The sequence below is a fragment of the Balaenoptera musculus genome, chromosome 15 (assembly GCF_009873245.2).
Source record: "Balaenoptera musculus isolate JJ_BM4_2016_0621 chromosome 15, mBalMus1.pri.v3, whole genome shotgun sequence".
NCBI lineage: Eukaryota > Metazoa > Chordata > Mammalia > Artiodactyla > Balaenopteridae > Balaenoptera > Balaenoptera musculus.
In genome coordinates, this window is record NC_045799.1 from 30133036 (window position 1) to 30149370 (window position 16335).

General features: G+C 39.8%; 1 protein-coding gene across 5 annotated transcripts in view; it reads left to right on the forward strand.

Annotated features, from left to right (window-relative positions):
• The window catches only part of PTPRA (protein tyrosine phosphatase receptor type A), a 191238-nt gene that overhangs the window by 124428 nt on the left and 50475 nt on the right, over positions 1-16335 (forward strand). For 2 of the 5 annotated variants that reach the window (XM_036825606.1, XM_036825605.1), the window contains one exon: positions 5241-5267. The exons of the other annotated variants lie outside the window; for them this stretch is intronic. In XM_036825606.1, coding sequence (XP_036681501.1) covers positions 5241-5267 — 27 coding nt within the window. The remainder of the gene's footprint in view (positions 1-5240; positions 5268-16335) is intronic. 5 annotated transcript variants of the gene reach the window in all.

Consider the following 16335-nt stretch of genomic DNA (forward strand, 5'->3'; position numbering starts at 1 on the left):
AATTTGCCTTAGATCTGAAGGCTGTCAAGGAGCAAGTAAGACCTATTTCTCACTGCTGTTAGGGAACCGAGTTTTATATAATCCGCTGTAGGTCCAAATTATGCCATAGCTGAGAAACCAGTTACTATACAGTTAACACATTTCATGTCTCAGAGGAGGGTGAGACTGCCTTTCACTGGTGGCTCTTATTCAAGATCAGTAAAAGGAAAACTTTATGGTACATCAGGTGTTACAGCCTGAAACCCCACATCTGCCGTGTCACCACCATTTTATCATCCTTCCATAATTGTTACATTGTAACTTTTGGTAAAATCAGTATTTGAGGGGCTTCCCTGATGGCGCAGTGGTTAAGAATCCGCCTGCCAATGCAGGGGACACGGGTTCGAGCCCTGGTCCAGGAAGATCCCACATGCCGCGGAGCATCTAAGCCCATGCGCCACAACTACTGAGCCCACATGCTACAACTACTGAAGCCCGCACACCTAGAGCCCGTGCTCTGCAACAAGAGAAACCACAACAATGAGAAGCCCGTGCACCACAACGAGGAGTATCGCCCACTCACCGCAACTAAAGAAAGCTCGTGCGCAGCAACGAAGACCCAACACAGCCATAAATAAATAAATAAATAAATTTTTAAAAAATCAGTATTTGATGTTTTATATTACTATGACTATGTAATACTATTCCATGCTGAGCTGTGATGTGATTATTTTTTCTTTCTTGTACAATTTTTTCTGGATTTAATAATTACCTTTTATTTTTTGCTATTGGAAGCCACTTCTTCCCAGACTTTCCATAGCCTTGTAATACAGTTAGTTTTCCACAAAGTCAGACCTATTAGATAATCTGTTTATTTCTTTTTTACCTAGAGATCGTCCTCCTGAGTCCTCCATTGTCATTGTCTTATTGAAGCCTAGGTTTTTGTTTTTGGTTTTTTTTTTTTTTTTTTTTTTTTGAAGCCTAGGTTTTTTCTGATCACTAGGGCTGCTACTCAAGTGTCAGCCTGGGATTTCCCTTCTCTATCATTCTGGGAATTTCCTTTGCTGCTTCCTGGCTTCCATATTGTCTTCTTTCATGGATTACCCCATCACTTGGTAGAACATATCCTCCAGTAGCTTCCTGAGAACGGGGTCCATGGGAGGTAAATTGCATGAGGAATTACATGTCTTAAAAATACCTTTAGGGATGTGTATAGAATTTGAGGAGATTTTTTTTTTCCCTAGAATTTTTAAAGCATTGTCCTAACTGACTTCTAATTCCCAGGCTTGGAGAATTCTACTGCTATCCTGATTCCTAATTGTTTGTGTGCCTTTAAAGATCTTCTCTTCATCATTGGTGCCCTGAAATCTCATAGAAATGGGTCTTGATGTAGGTCTTTTTCTTTCATTAATTATTTTGGGATAGGAGCTTTGGAGCTTTCGTCCTTCAGTTCTGGAAATTTTTCTTGTATTGGTTCAAAAATGTTCTTCCCTCTTCCATTTTCTTTGTTCTGTTCGTCTAAAATCCTTATTATTTGAATATTGGACATATCCTGAATTAATTCTTTAATCTTAATTTTTCTTTCCTATTGACCTTTGCTTTGAGTTTGTTTTTCACTTTTCTAAAATAGCAAGTGTGTGTATATATATATATACACACACACACACACACACACACACATACATACCTTTTTTCTTCCATTTATAACACAGATAATAAATGTACTGTGTATGTTTCTACACATTACTTTTTTCAGTTAGCCTATCATACTTTTTCTGTATTATAGTAAGGGGCTACCTCATTGTATGGCTTTACCTTGATGTATTTATCCAGTCTGCCCTATTAGCCAATGTTAAGGTTGGGTTTTTTTTTTTAATTAATTAATTAATCTATTTATTTATTTTGGGCTGCGTTGGGTCTTCGTTGCTGCGTGCGGGCTTTCTCTAGTTGCCGTGAGCAGGGGCTACTCTTCATTGTGGTGCACGGGCTTCTCATCGCGGTGGTTTCTCTTGTTGCGGAGCATGGGCTGTAGGCGCACGGGCTTTAGTAGTTGTGGCTCGTGGGCTTTAGAGCACAGGCTCAGTAGTTGTGGCGCACGGGCTTAGTTGCTCCGTGGCATGGGGGATCTTCCCGGACGAGGGATCGAACCCGTGTCCCCTGCATTGGCAGGTGGATTCTTAACCACTGCGCCACCAGGGAAGTCCCCCCACTGTTTTAATGACTGTAACTTTATAAAATACTTAATGTCTGATAAGATGAGTCATCCCTTGTTAATCTTATTTTTCAGAATTTTGCTAGCAATTCTTGATTATTTTTCTTCATAAGTGTTATATAATCAACTTGTATAGCTGGAAAAAAGTTTTTATAGATCATGTTAAGTTTATAGATTAACAGGGACAATTGATATTTTTAATTCTTCCTATCCAAGAATGCTGCGTATTCCATTTGCTAAAGTCTTTTATTTTGTATTTCTTGGAAGTGTTTTAAAATTTTCACCACTCGTGTTGCATGTGTTTTGTTCAGCTTATTTCTACATATTTCAAAGGTTTTTCTTTTTGTTTTGTTGTTTTTGTTTTTTGTTAGTATAGGTGGAATATGGTATCTTCTAACTGGTTGCTGTTGGGGCTATGAAACCTATTTTTTTTTAATTGAGATACAATTGACATATAATACTGTTTTAGTTTTAGCTGTACAACATAAGGCCATTGATTTTTGTACATACAATATATTTTATACTGATCATCTTAATTAATTTCCTTTGTGTTTGACATAATTTTCTTCAATTATCATAAGTTTTCAAATCATCTCATCTGCAAATATCTCTTTTTAAATTTCCAAATTTTTAGATCTCTTTTCTTCTGTTTAAATGAATTGGTGAATACCTCTAGAACAAAGTTAGGAAATAATAGTAAAAGTAGATAGCCTTGTTTTGTACTTGACTCTAAGGAGGATGATCTCAGTTGTTTTTCATTAAACATGGTGTTGACTCTTGCGTTGAGATAAACATATTTATCGTGTTCAGGATTTATTGACTCATTCCTGTTTTGAAGAGTATTTATGTCAAGAAGCGGTGTTAAATTCTGCCAGTTGCCAGCTCAGCATCAATGAGCAAGATCTGTATGGGTTTTTTTCTTTTTTTATCATATGCTTCGGTGAATCATATTAATTGATTTTCTAATTTTGAACTATTTACATTCCAGCAAAAATAGCTCCACTTGGTCTTGTATTTTTCTTGAATGAACTGTTGCAATTTATTTGATATTATTTTATTTCGAATTTTTTCATTGATATTTTAAGTTATTTCTTTTTTTGTTAAAGATTTAATTTTTTATTTATTTTTGGCTGCGTTGGGTCTTTGTTGATGCACGTGGGCCTTCTCTAGTTGTGGAGAGCAGGGGCTGCTCTTTGTTGCAGTGCATGGGCTTCTTCTCGTGGTGGCTTCTCTTGATGCGGAGCACAGGCTCTAGGTGTGCGAGCTTCAGTAGTTGTGGCATGTGGGCTATAGAGCTCAGGCTCAGTAGTTGTGGCGCGCGGGCTTAGTTGCTCCACATCATGCGGGATCTTCCCGAACCAGGGATCGAACCCGTGTCCCCTGCATTGGCAGGTGGATTCTTATCCACTGCACCACCAGGGAAGTCCCTCTAAGTTATTTCTAAATGAGATTGGTATATGTGTTTCCTTTGTATGTATGCTATTTTTGATAAGTTTTGTTTGTCAGTGTTTTGTTTTGCTTCATAGAAAGAATTGAAGTTTACCTAGAAAATTTTGCATTTCATTTAGGTTTTCAAAATTATTCAAATAGATGTGAGGAAAAGTCATCCCTTAGGGTTAATTTCTTACATAGCTGTGACTATTTCTTATTTTATATATTTAAGTCCTTTTTCCTATTTAGGTTGACTAACCATTTATCTATTTCATGGTTTGTTGCTTTTTTCTTCTAAAGAACCTGCTGTTGTATATTTATTAGTTCTGTCATTTTTCAGTTTTTTATTTCATTAATTTCTTTTATTCTTATTTTTTCTGCTTTTCTTAGATTGATTTTGTGCTTTTTCTATCTTCCTGGATTGAATGCTTCATTTGTTTATTTTTATTCTTAATTAATATGTATTTAATGCTATGAATTTTTTATAAGCACAGCTTTAGGCATATCCTATAAGTGTTCCTGTAGGTAGTTATATTAGTTAGGGAGTGGTCTAAGCTACTCTGACAAAGACATACCAAAATTCATTGACCACTTAAGTCACTTAAGACACAGATGTGTCTTTCTCTCCCCTTTCACATTCCAGAAGTAGACAGGGGGGCTTTGCCTCATCAGAGACCAAATTCCTTTTTTCTTGTGCCTCTGGTCCTGACAGTTGCCCTCATCTGCTTGGTCAAGAGATGGCTCTCATCACTGGGTTCTGGTTCCAGCCCCTGGGAAGGAGCAACAGAGGGAATAGTTACAAACAGTTTATTTTCCAAAGAGTGTGACCCAGAAGTTACTCTCACTGCTTTTGTTCACATCACACTGACTGGAATTCTTCATATGATTGCACCTAGAGTCTCAGAAATGTAGTCTCTAAATGGGCAGGTTTGTGCTCAGCTAAAAGTGGGGGATGTTCTGTAATAAAGGCAAGAAGAGGAAGAGACTGATATTGGGGGAGCGTCGGTAGATTCTGCCGCAAGTGTGATTTGTTATTTGTTTAGGCATTTTGCAGTTTGGTTTTGATTTTAATTTTCAAGTGTTTTCTTACTTTGTTAATTTCTAGTTTTATTGCATCATGATAAAAGATATTGTCTGTACTGTTTCTACTATGAGGAATTTATAAGGGCTTGTGGATATTTCATAAGCCTTTGAAAAGGTTTTTTCTGTTAGTATACAGAGTTTGGTCTATGCCATTTAGATTTTATTATCTATTATCATTTAGGTCTTTTATATTTTTAACTTAATTTTGCCCCTGTTGCATTTTAATGGCTTAAAAAGACATAAAGACCTCAAGTACCATTGTGTTTATATTTCTCTTGGCATTCTTGTATTTTTTATGAATGTTGACGCTGCATTGTTTTTGTACTCAGGGAGAAGGACAAACCATCGATAAAAGTTTAGTGAATCTGGGCAGTCTTATTTCCCAGTTGTTGGAGGGTGCCTCATTGTAGCTCCAACATACACAAAGGGAAAAGTATCCATATTCCTAGAGCTTATTTTGTTTTACATTAGATTGAATAATAATGTTTGTCTTTAATCTGAGTGAATGTTTCTATTTTTTTTACTTATTACACAGGTAATTCTGACTCCAAGGACAGAAGAGGTGAGCCATTCACCTTATGTTTCTTGTCCTTTTTACAGTGTACAATATTTGTTGCGTTTCCTCTGCTCTGTCTGTGGTAACCTTGTGCATCTCTGACTGTTACATGTTTATTTTTCCTTAAGTTGTTTCCATATTAACCTCATGGAGAAGAGTAACAGAAATAAGTATTCATTACGTTTTTAAATGTAGATGTTGTTTTTTCCCCTAGTCTATAAAATGTTGACCTCTTGTCACTTTATATGGACTTTGTGGATTTTCAGCCCTCATGTGTAACATCCCTATGACTGGAGATGTTATGTCAGTGGTCTAAGCAGGACTGCAGAATCCCTGTTCACCAGAGAATAGAATACATGGGTACTCTTGTAGAAGTGGCATATTTCTCTTAGGACAACGGTAAGGCTACCATCAAAGAGCATAAGATAGATTTATCCAATGGTCTAAGAAATGATCATTGCATTTAAATTTGGAAAATGTTAATCTGTGAAGCAATTTTTCTCATCTTGATTTCCTATTTTATCAAATCAGGCTTCTTGTGTTTTGTTTTGTTTTGTTTTTTTCTGATTCCATTATTTAACCATGCACAATTTTTCCTGCATAAGTAATGGAACACTTGAAGGCTTATGAAGTCCCATTAAGTAGGGAGCATTTGAATCAGAAAAGTACATACTCTGTACAGCAACTATAATTTAAGAAAGGAAAGAAAAGTAGATACTATAACCCAAAGTGTTGCCCATCTGCCACTGTGTTTGGTGAGGAACAGTGAGGTGTTATCATACTGTGTACAGATTTCCCTTGATTTTCCAGCTCTCGCTTTCTTAAACTCAAGAACTAGATTTGATTACTGTAGTGCCCTTGCTATTCACTTTCACTAACCAGATTCTCACTATCAAATGTAGAACTTAATAGATTTATGTTGCAATAGATACTTATATTTGCTCCCTAAAACTGCTCTTTTAACCAATCTTATAATAAAATCAGAAGTCAAAGTGGTAGCCTTCAAAATTAAACATAAGATCTCTGATTCCTTCCTCTACTTAGTGTGTATTTTCTTACTCTTCAGCCTTTTTCTTGCCCCAGATATTATCCCTGTTTTACCTAGCTGACGAATATAGATGTGAGTAGTTTCAGTATTATGATTAAAAAGAAATAAATTACCTTAATTATCTAGATTATTGCTAATTGTGACATACTAATATAATAAATCTTTTTAAGTTTAAAAAATAATTTTGTATAATTGCCTTTGACCAAACAGGAAAATGAAGAGGCATACACAGTCTCAGCCCCATATGTAATGATGATTTTACCAGAGCATATCCTTAGAAGTATTGCTATAAATTTTGATATCACATTCTAATTTTAAAGCCAAGTGCTTTTTGAGAAATGAGGCTATTGTTTTGAAACATTTGCATTATAATGGGTTTGCTAAGCAAATGATGTCTTATGCAGATGATTAAGGGTTATAAATTTTTATGCATTGGCCTTTGATATGCTTTTGAACAGCAATAGCTGGTGTTTTAATTGCCAGCACATATAAGCATAAAAAAGAGAGGACGGGAGGCAAGCAACTTTGGTTCTTTTCTTTCAAAGTTGAAGAAACTAGTTATTTTCTCATGTGTATTATTTTTTAAATGTATTCCAAATTATTTTGGTAGAGCCAGCCTTTTCCCAATTTTGAAAAATATAAATCATGTAAGATTTACCATTTTAACCGCACAGTTCAGTGGCATTAAGTACATTTACATTGTTGTGCAATCATCACCACCGTCTCCAGAATTTTTTATTTTATTTTTTTAATATCATCCCATACTAAAACTCTGTAACCCATTAAACAATAACTCCTCATTTCTCCTTCCCCCAGCCCCTGGTAACCACTAATCTACTTTCTTTCTCTGTAAATTTGTCTATTCTGTGTACCTCATTTAAGTGGAATCATACAGTATTTGTTCTTTTGTAACCAGCTTTTCTTTTAAAACATTTTCACTGGTGTTAATTTGGATGATTTGTGTACTATATAGTAATGTATTAAATCCAATTCTGGCATTATCTACCAAGTAGCTCTTCACCATGAAGTCAGTGGTCATGAGTATACTTTCCAGTTATTATTTAGTCTTTGCTAGTTTTAAGTCTCAGTTTCATTAGTTTTGTTCTAGGGGAAACAGACTCTGAGATAAAGATTCTCATGCAGCCCCTGTGAGACAGTGATGGCAGTAGTATTGGGTAGAGGGAGGAAATGAGATACCATGGGGTCAGAGCAAAGGCAGCAAAAGCATTAGTATATGTGGTTAAAACATGGGCTCTGGAGCTAGACCACCTGAGTTTGTATGTTGACTCTCTACCACTTACCAGCAGGGTGGGGTAGGTATTTAACTCCTTTGCCTCCTTTTGCCATTGGCAAAATAGGATGGGAACAGAATTTCCTTCATAGGGTTGTTGTGAGGAATGAACTAACATTGAACTAGTGCTTGGCCTACTGCTGGGTCAGCATATAGCAGTTGCTCAGCAACTCTTACCACCACCACCACTCTGTTACTATTACTGTTAATTAGATGGGAGACTAAGGGGATCAGGAATCTCAGCCAGCCAGTCAGAATCTGTGGAAACAAGGGTGCGCTCCAAGGCAGGGTCACACTGCAGTTTACTACCACAACTGTAGACATTAGCTTATCCTCTGCCCTGTACCTTTTAAACAAAATTCTGCATAAACCTGTCTCATCTTACTTTTTATTTTAATAGTTTTTTAAATTAGGGTTTTCACATGAAGACTTTATAACTGATATTTGTTAAATAGCAAGAATACAGGATAAAACTATTCTAACCATACTTTACATTATTTTAGATGTAATCATTTCTGTAACTGGGTTTTTTCAAAAAATTTGGACTAGTACCCTGTTAGTATTTGTGAAGGAGTCCTTGAGCTACAGAGTTCTAGAACCAGGCAGGGTAAATATTCTGTTGCACCCCAGAGGCTCCTTAAAGTTTCTCAGCTCTCAAATCAGATCACCTGCTCCCCCTGGCTTTCTCTTTCAATACTTTGCTAGAGTTGAAGTCTAGAAGGGGGTTGGCATTCTTGTTAGAGAGGTATTTTGGGGGCTTCCCTTGTGGCACAGTGGTTAAGAATCCTCCTGCCAATGCAGGGGACACAGGTTCAAGCCCTGGTCCAGGAAGATCCCACGTGCCGCGTAGCAACTAAGCCCGTGCACCACAACTAGTGAGCCTGCGCTCTAGAACCCGCAAGCCACAACTACTGAGCCCGCGTGCTGCAACTACTGAAGCCCGCATGCCTAGAGCCCATGCTCTGCAACAAGAGAAGCCACCGTACCACCGTACCAATGAGAAGCCCATGTACCACAACGAAGAGTAGCCCCAGCTCGCCGCAACTGGAGAAAGCCTGCGTGCAGCAATGAAGACCCAACACAGCCAAAACATAAAAATAAATAAAATAAATAATTTTTTTTAAAAAATAGGTATTTTGAGATTATCATAGTAAGTGACATTATTAAGTGAACTTCATTTATGATGGCTTTCCCTAAGCACCTTTAATAATATATTCATTCAGCACCTATGAGGTGCTGAGGATTCTAGAAAGAAAAAAAAAAGAAAGTTCCCTGTCTCATGAAAGAAACGTGTGAACACCAAAAATCAGAGCCCACTCAGCTACATGCTATTGGATATACCATACAAAGTGCTATGAGGAGAGCTTAAAAGGCTCACTATACCTGGGGAGTGGGAAGGAGGCATGAAGGTGAGTTTGGGGCAGTTTAATATAGTAACTGTGGAAAATGAGGACTCACGAGACAGGGTAAAAGCAAGGAGACAGGGGCTTCCCTGGTGGCACAGTGGTTGAGAGTCTGCCTGCCAGTGCAGGGGACACGGGTTCGAGCCCTGGTCTGGGAAGATCCCACATGCCACGGAGCGACTGGGCCCGTGAGCCATAATTGCTGAGCCTGCGCGTCTGGAGCCTGTGCTCTGCAACAGGAGAGGCCGCGACAGTGAGAGGCCCGCGCACAGCGATGAAGAGTGGCCCCCGCTTGCCGCAACTAGAGAAAGCCCTCGCACAGAAACGAAGACCCAACACAGCCATAAATAAATTAAAAAAAAAAAAAAAAAAAAAGCAAGGAGACATGAAAGAGCCAGTCGTGTGTTTGAGGAGCTGTGCATGGTTGACGTGCATGAGGTGGGAAGTGGTCAGAGGTAGCCTCAGCAGCAGTGCATTGAGCTCAGGGTGTCTCCTGGTGATGTGAAGGAAGGAAGTGACATGGTCAGATTTTTGTTTTAGAAAGATAACTCCAGAGGCCCTAGGGAAGATGGATGGGCAATAGAAATTAAGGTTTCCAAATGGTAATTTGGCCCAAGACAACAGTGATTGGGTTCATCCCAGAGGTTTGGGCACTTGAGGCAACTTTTGATGACTTTTGCTGTTTTTAGAGCACTTAACAACCTATAAGAAGCACTTAAAACAACTTTGCCTTTGAGTGTTGATAAATATTTCTACCAAAAAGTGTGAAGACGACAAAAAATGGGCCTTAGGAAGTGAGGCTAGAGGAGTATGGCTTTTACTTCACTGATTTTTTTTTTTTTTTTTTTTTTGGCTGCTCTGGGTCTTCATTGCTGTGTGCAGGCTTCTCTAGTTGCGACAAGCAGGGGCTGCCCTTCGTTGCGGTGCGCGGGCTTCTCATTGCGGTGACTTCTCTTGTTGCAGAGCATGGGCTCTAGGTGCACGGGCTTCAGCAGTTGCAGCACACGGGCTCAGTAGTTGCGGCACTCAGGCCCTAAAGTGTGCAGGCTTCAGTAGTTGCGGCGCGTGGGCTCAGTAGTTGCGGTGTGTGGGCTCTAGGGCACGTGAGCTTTAGTAGTTGTGGTGCATGGGCTTAGTTGCTCCGTGGCATGTGGGATCTTCCTGCACCAGGGATGGAACCCGTGTCCCCTGCATTGGCAGGCAGATTCTTAACCACTGCACCACCAGGGAGGTCCCTTCACTGATTATTTTTGCAGTTGACCAAGGTGTGTCTTAAGTCCTTGAGTGATTCACCTGTCTACATGTGAGCCCTTAAAATAACATGACCCTTTGTTTCCTTGGAAAGGGGACATAAACAAATAGACAACTGTTGTCCCAGAACACCATTTTAGTATTTTTTAAATGCTGTCCTCTGGTCTGAGTCTAGGGAGTGAACTTCTGCTAGAATGGGTGGTTGGAGAGTGGGGCGTGGGGGTGGGAGTGGCAGGGAATGGACCACTGTTCCTGCCTTGCCTGCATCATGCAAGGCTACATCTCCAGAGGGCCCAGATCAGGAGAAGGCTAAGCACAATGATATGATGAGTCCATCCGGTTTGGGAGGAGCCCTACGAGGGTGGCTGGATTCTGAGCCTGTCTCCAAGTCTGAGATTTGATACAGGGAGCTGTAAATTCTCTCCTACTTTATTAATAGATCTGAGTCTCCTTCCCTCACACAGGCCTGGGAACATCTTTACTATCTGTATTGTCTTTAGCTGTATTAAAAACATGGGTGTAATTCAGATGTCAAGAGGTAAAATCTGACTTTTATGATAGAGGACTCTTCTGGCCTGAAAGCTTGGGAGAGTTAAAATGTTTTTCCAACCAACCAACCAACAAACTCATAGAAAAAGAGATCAGATTTATGGTCACCAGAGGCAGGGGGTAGGGGTAGGGGCAATTGGATAAAGGCAGTCAGAAGATACAAACCTCCAGTTATAAGATAAATAAGTACTAGGGATGTAATGTACAACATGATAAACATAATTAACACTACTGTATGTTAAGTACGAAAAGTTGTTAAGAGTAAATCCTAAGAGTTATCATCACAAGAGAAAAAATTTTTCTATTTAATTTTGTATCTGTATCAGATCACGGATGTTCACTAAACTTATTGTGATAATCATTTCATGATGTATGTAAGTCAGATCATCATACTATATACCTTAAACTTTCTGTTTCTGTGAATTTCACTGCTCTGGGTACCTCATATAAATGGAATCATACAATGTTTGTCTTTTTGTGACTGGCTTATTCACTTAGTATAATGCCTTCAAGGTTCATCCTTATATTGTAGCATATGTTTCCTTCCTTTTTAAGACAAAATATTTCATTGTATATGTATACCACATTTTGCTTATCCATTCATCTGTCAAAGGACATTTGGTTGCTTCTACATTTTAGCTATGGTGACTAAACCCGTGTTTAGTTATGAACATGGGTATTCTTTTGGGCATATACCCAGAAGTGGAATTGCTGGATCATATGATAATTCTATTTTTAATTTTTTGTGGAACCGCCATACTGTTTTCCACAGCAGCTACACCATTTTACATTTCCACCAACAGTGCACAAGGGTTCCAATTTCTCCACATCCTGGCCAACACCTGTTATTTTCTGGGACTTTTTTTTTTCCTGATAGGTATGAGATTGCTCCTCATTTTATAGTGGCTTTTCTTTTTAATCGATGCAGGGTCCTCTTGCATAAATTGCAGTATATTTTTAAAGATTTATTCTGTTTCTTATACTGCCTCTGCTGTCGTTGGTATTTGTGAAGGTCTCCTGTAGGGCAGTGGTTGAGCTTTGCTCTGGAGCACTGAGTTGATTGGAATGTGCTCACAGTAGGTGTCCCTTCAGGAGGACAAACAGGAACATATCCTAACTAGAGGTTCAGTCATTGTTTAGGAAGTTGGACACAGTTATCCTCTAGGCGGCACTGCCTTTCTTTTCCCCTCCTTCATGTCTTGTGGCCTAGAATTACCTCAGGTACCACTCTTGTTCTTCCTCTGTCTTTAGGGCCCACCCAGGAAACCCTCTGTGGACCTAGTGTGTCTGGCAGTCATGTGCATCCTCTCTGGATGCCAATTTTAACCAAAGCAAAACAAGCATTTATGAGGCTATCAGGGATACTTAAACAGTAACTGAATATTAGATTATATCAAGGAATTAGTGTTGTTTTTTTTTTTTTTTTGGCAGCGTTGGGTCTTTGTTGCTGCACATGGGCTTTCTCTAGTTGTGGGGAGCAGGGGCTACAGTGTTGCTTTTTAAATAGGTAAAGGTATTGTGATTATGTTAAGAATCCTTATCTCTTAGTGCCACATACTGAAGTAAATACAGTTGAAATGATATGTCTCAGATTTGCCTTAATATAATCCAGTGGTTCTCAGCTCAGGGTGATTTCCCCCCCAAGAAGACATTTGGCAACGTCTGAAGGTGATTTTGGTCATCACAATTAAGGGTTTGCTATTGGCATCTAGTAGCTAGAGACCAGAGATGATGTTAAACATCCTACAGTGCACACGAGAGCCCCCCACAGCAGAGAATTATCTATCCCAAAATGTTATTAGTGTGCGGCTGAGAAACCCAACCCCGGTAGAGATGAAAAAACTGACATCTGGTAATATTGTCAAAGTGAAATGGTCAGTGCATAGGGATTTACTGTAGTGTTCTTTACTCCTGTGTAAGTTTGGAAGTTTTCCATAATAACAAGTTATAAAATGTATATGCAGCTTATAATTTTTTATATATATTTTTTTGTAAAGAAGCCATCAGTACACCCCCACTCTGTATAGAGCGCTGTTTTTCAAACTGAGCCCAGATGAGATACCACAGCTTGTTGCTCAGCCTGTGGGTGTACGGACTGCATTGGCAAGCCTTTGGTTAAATACCCTACTACCCCAAGACCTACTTTCATCCCCATTCCTGGTTTGACGCTGAACTTGAGGTGTTTCTAGGCTCAGACCGATGGAACTAGTACTTACCTTTTAACTGGAAGCTCTTCAGCTGTGATTGATCTCTTCAGCAGTCCAATCCCATCTGCTTTGTCGTCCACAAATCCCTCAAAGTTTCTGGTCTGCTGATGCCACTCTTTGCTGCCTTCCAGATGTGCTTTTTTTTTTTTTAAGTTTTTTAAATAAATTTATTTATTTTTGTCTGCATTGGGTCTTCATTGCTGCATGCGGGCTTTCTCTAGTTGCAGCGAGCAGGGGCTACTCTTCATTGTGGTGTGGTGGCTTCTCTTGTTGTAGAGCATGGGCTCTAGGTGCACGGGCTTCAGTAGCTGTGGCACATGGGCTCAGTAGTTGTGGCTCCTGGGCTGTAGAGCGCAGGCTCACTAGTTGTGGTGCACAGGCTTAGTTGCTCTGTGGCATGTGGGATCTTCCCAGACCAGGGCTCGAACCTGTGTCCCCTGCATTGGCAGGCGGATTCTTAACCACCGTGCCACCAGGGAAGCCCCAGATGCAATTTTTATTTCATTCGTATTTTTATGTTTCTTCTATCGTTTCAGTGTCCTTTTGGGAAGAGAAAGAAATAAAATTATGGATTCAGCCCACTGTCTTGAGCCACATGTCTCTAATTACCTTCTTTTAATACCTGGTATACAGCCCTCTGTGAGTGGCATTGAACAAAGACATATTTAGTGATAAATCATTAATTCTTTTATTCATTCACTCAGTGTAGTCCATCCAGTATTTGTTTAGTGCCCACTATGTGTGAAATTCTGTGCTAGGTGTTAGGTATATGGTGAAAAGCAAAGCAGGTATATAATCCTTGCCTTTGTGGAATTTATGGTGTAAAGGAAGGACACTCATAATCAGCTATACTCAAATAAATATATAATTACAAAGTGTGAGGGTATTATCAAGAGAAATAACAGAGTGCTCTGTGAGACTAATAAAAAACAATAATAGCTAACACCGACTAGACTGTGTACATAGTGTGTGCAAGTTACTGTGCCAAGAACTTTACATGGATGATCTCATTTAATCTTTAGAATAACTGATTTTACAGATAAGGAAACTAAGGCTTACCTAATTTAGTGTTAAGTCAGAAAAGACCTCTCTGGTAAAAGTAACACTTGAAATGAGAACTGGATGACTAGGAGTTAGCCAGGCAAAGAACAGAGGGAGGCTAGACAGCCTTGGACAGCAGAAGGAATAACAGCAGAAGGAATAACATGTTGAAAGGCCCAAGGAAAGAGTGAACCCAGCATGGAAGGATGCCAGTGGCTGAAGTTCAGTGAGCAAGGAAAGAGTGGGAGGAGATAGAGAAAGCAGGGGCTAAATGGGGGAGGTTGTTATTGGCCAGGGTAAGGATATTAGATTTCATTCTAAAGGCTTGGGAAACCATTGAAAGGTTTTACCTAAGAGGGGAACATGATCTGATTTGCTTTCTTCGCGATCACTCTCCCTGCTTTCTGGAAAATGGACTGGCCGAGAATAGCGGCTTACCATGATTCAGTTGAGAGAGGACAGAGATTTAGACTAGAGTGATGGCAACAGAATGGAAAAAAGGCAGACAAATTTGAGGTGTTGGTTTTAGTGCTAAAACATTACTTGCAGCTGGGTTGGATATAGAAGCTAAGCATGGGGAAGAAACTAAGGGGATTTTCACATTTCTCACTTGAGCAACAGGGTGGATGGGTGGCAGTACTAGCTACTGAATCACCAGTAAGGGAAATTATTTTAGACCCAGGAAGTTTGCATTGCCTGTGAAATTTAAAGTAGAGGTGACATTATAGTTTCAGAAGAGTTTGAAGAGAGGTCTGACCAAGCAGTGCAGATGTGGGAATTGCTAGCATATCACTTGAGCTTCCAGCCTGATCTGATCAACTAGATAGCATATAGAGAAGAATGCCAAGAACAGAACCCTGAGGAAATCAGACATTTAGAGATCTGTGTTAGAAGAGGAACAACTGACAAGGGAAAATAATTTGAAGCAGCCAAGAGATAGAATCAGAAGAGTGCTTTGTTGTAGAAACCAAGAGAGGAAAGTTCTTCAAAGAGGAGGGAGGGAATTCCCTGGTGGCACAGTGGTTAAGAATCTGCCTGCCAATGCAGGGGACATGGGTTCGAGCCCTGGTCCAGGAAGATCCCACATGTCGCAGAGCAGCTAAGCCCATCTGCCACAACTAGTGAGCCTGCGCTCTAGAGCCCGCGAGCCACAACTACTGAGCCCGCCTGCCACAGCTACTAAAGCCCGTGCACCTAGAGCCCGTGCTTTACAACAAGAGAAGCCACTGCAATGAGAAGCCCACGCACTGCAATGAAGAGTAGCCCCCGCTCGCCGCAGCTAGAGAAGGCCTGCGCACAGCAACGATGACCCAACGCAGCCAAAAATAAATAAATAAATTAATTAATTTTAAAAAAAGAGAGGAGGGCGTAGTCAGCCAGTTTGAATGCTCATTTCAGTATGAGATCCACATACCAGGGTATGATTGAAAATTGCCATCAACAAAGAAGCACCATCTCTTTAAAAACAAACTTTCCACCCCGCTTCTCCCTCCAGCTGCTGCTTTTCTCTGTATCTCTTTATGATAAAAGTCCTTACCTCAAATAAGGAGTCGGTATCTCACTGTCTCTTCTTTCCATCTTTATTTCACTCTATTTGGGCTTTCTCAACAACTGCTTAACTGAAACCACTCTTGAAAAGGTCACCAATAACTGCCCTCTTGTCAAATCCAGTTTCACATCTCTGTTTTCATCCTACTGAATCTGTTGATTGAGTATTTGATTGAGTTGACTACTCCCTCCTTCTTGAAAACCTCTGTTCTTGGCTTGCATGATACCACATTCTGCTGGATTACCTCCTACCTCATGACTGCTGCTTATGAGTCAGTTTAACTAGCTGATCTTTTAAAAGAATGTAAATCCATTTATATCTCTCCCCTGTTCAAACCCTTCCAATCACATAGTGTTTCTCATCACATTCAGGACTAAATCCACACTCATTACCATGGCCTGCAAAGCCCTAAGTCTTCTGGCTTCTGCCCACATCTCCAGCCACATCTTGTATGAAATTGGTCTTTGTGCTATTTCTTGAACCCACCAAACTCCTGAGGGCTCTTATGCTTGCTGTTCCCTGTGCCTAGAAAGCTCTTTGCACAGATCTTTTTGTGGTTCACTTATTCACATTATTTAGACCACTCTAAGTAATGGCTCAGTATAACCACTTCAGACCTTCCCAAACTACTCTAACATAGCCAGCCACTTCCCCCTCCCCAAAACCCATCACTCTCTATCCCTTTACCCTTCTTTTCTTCATATATCTTGCCCCTGTCTGAAATTGTTTATGAAC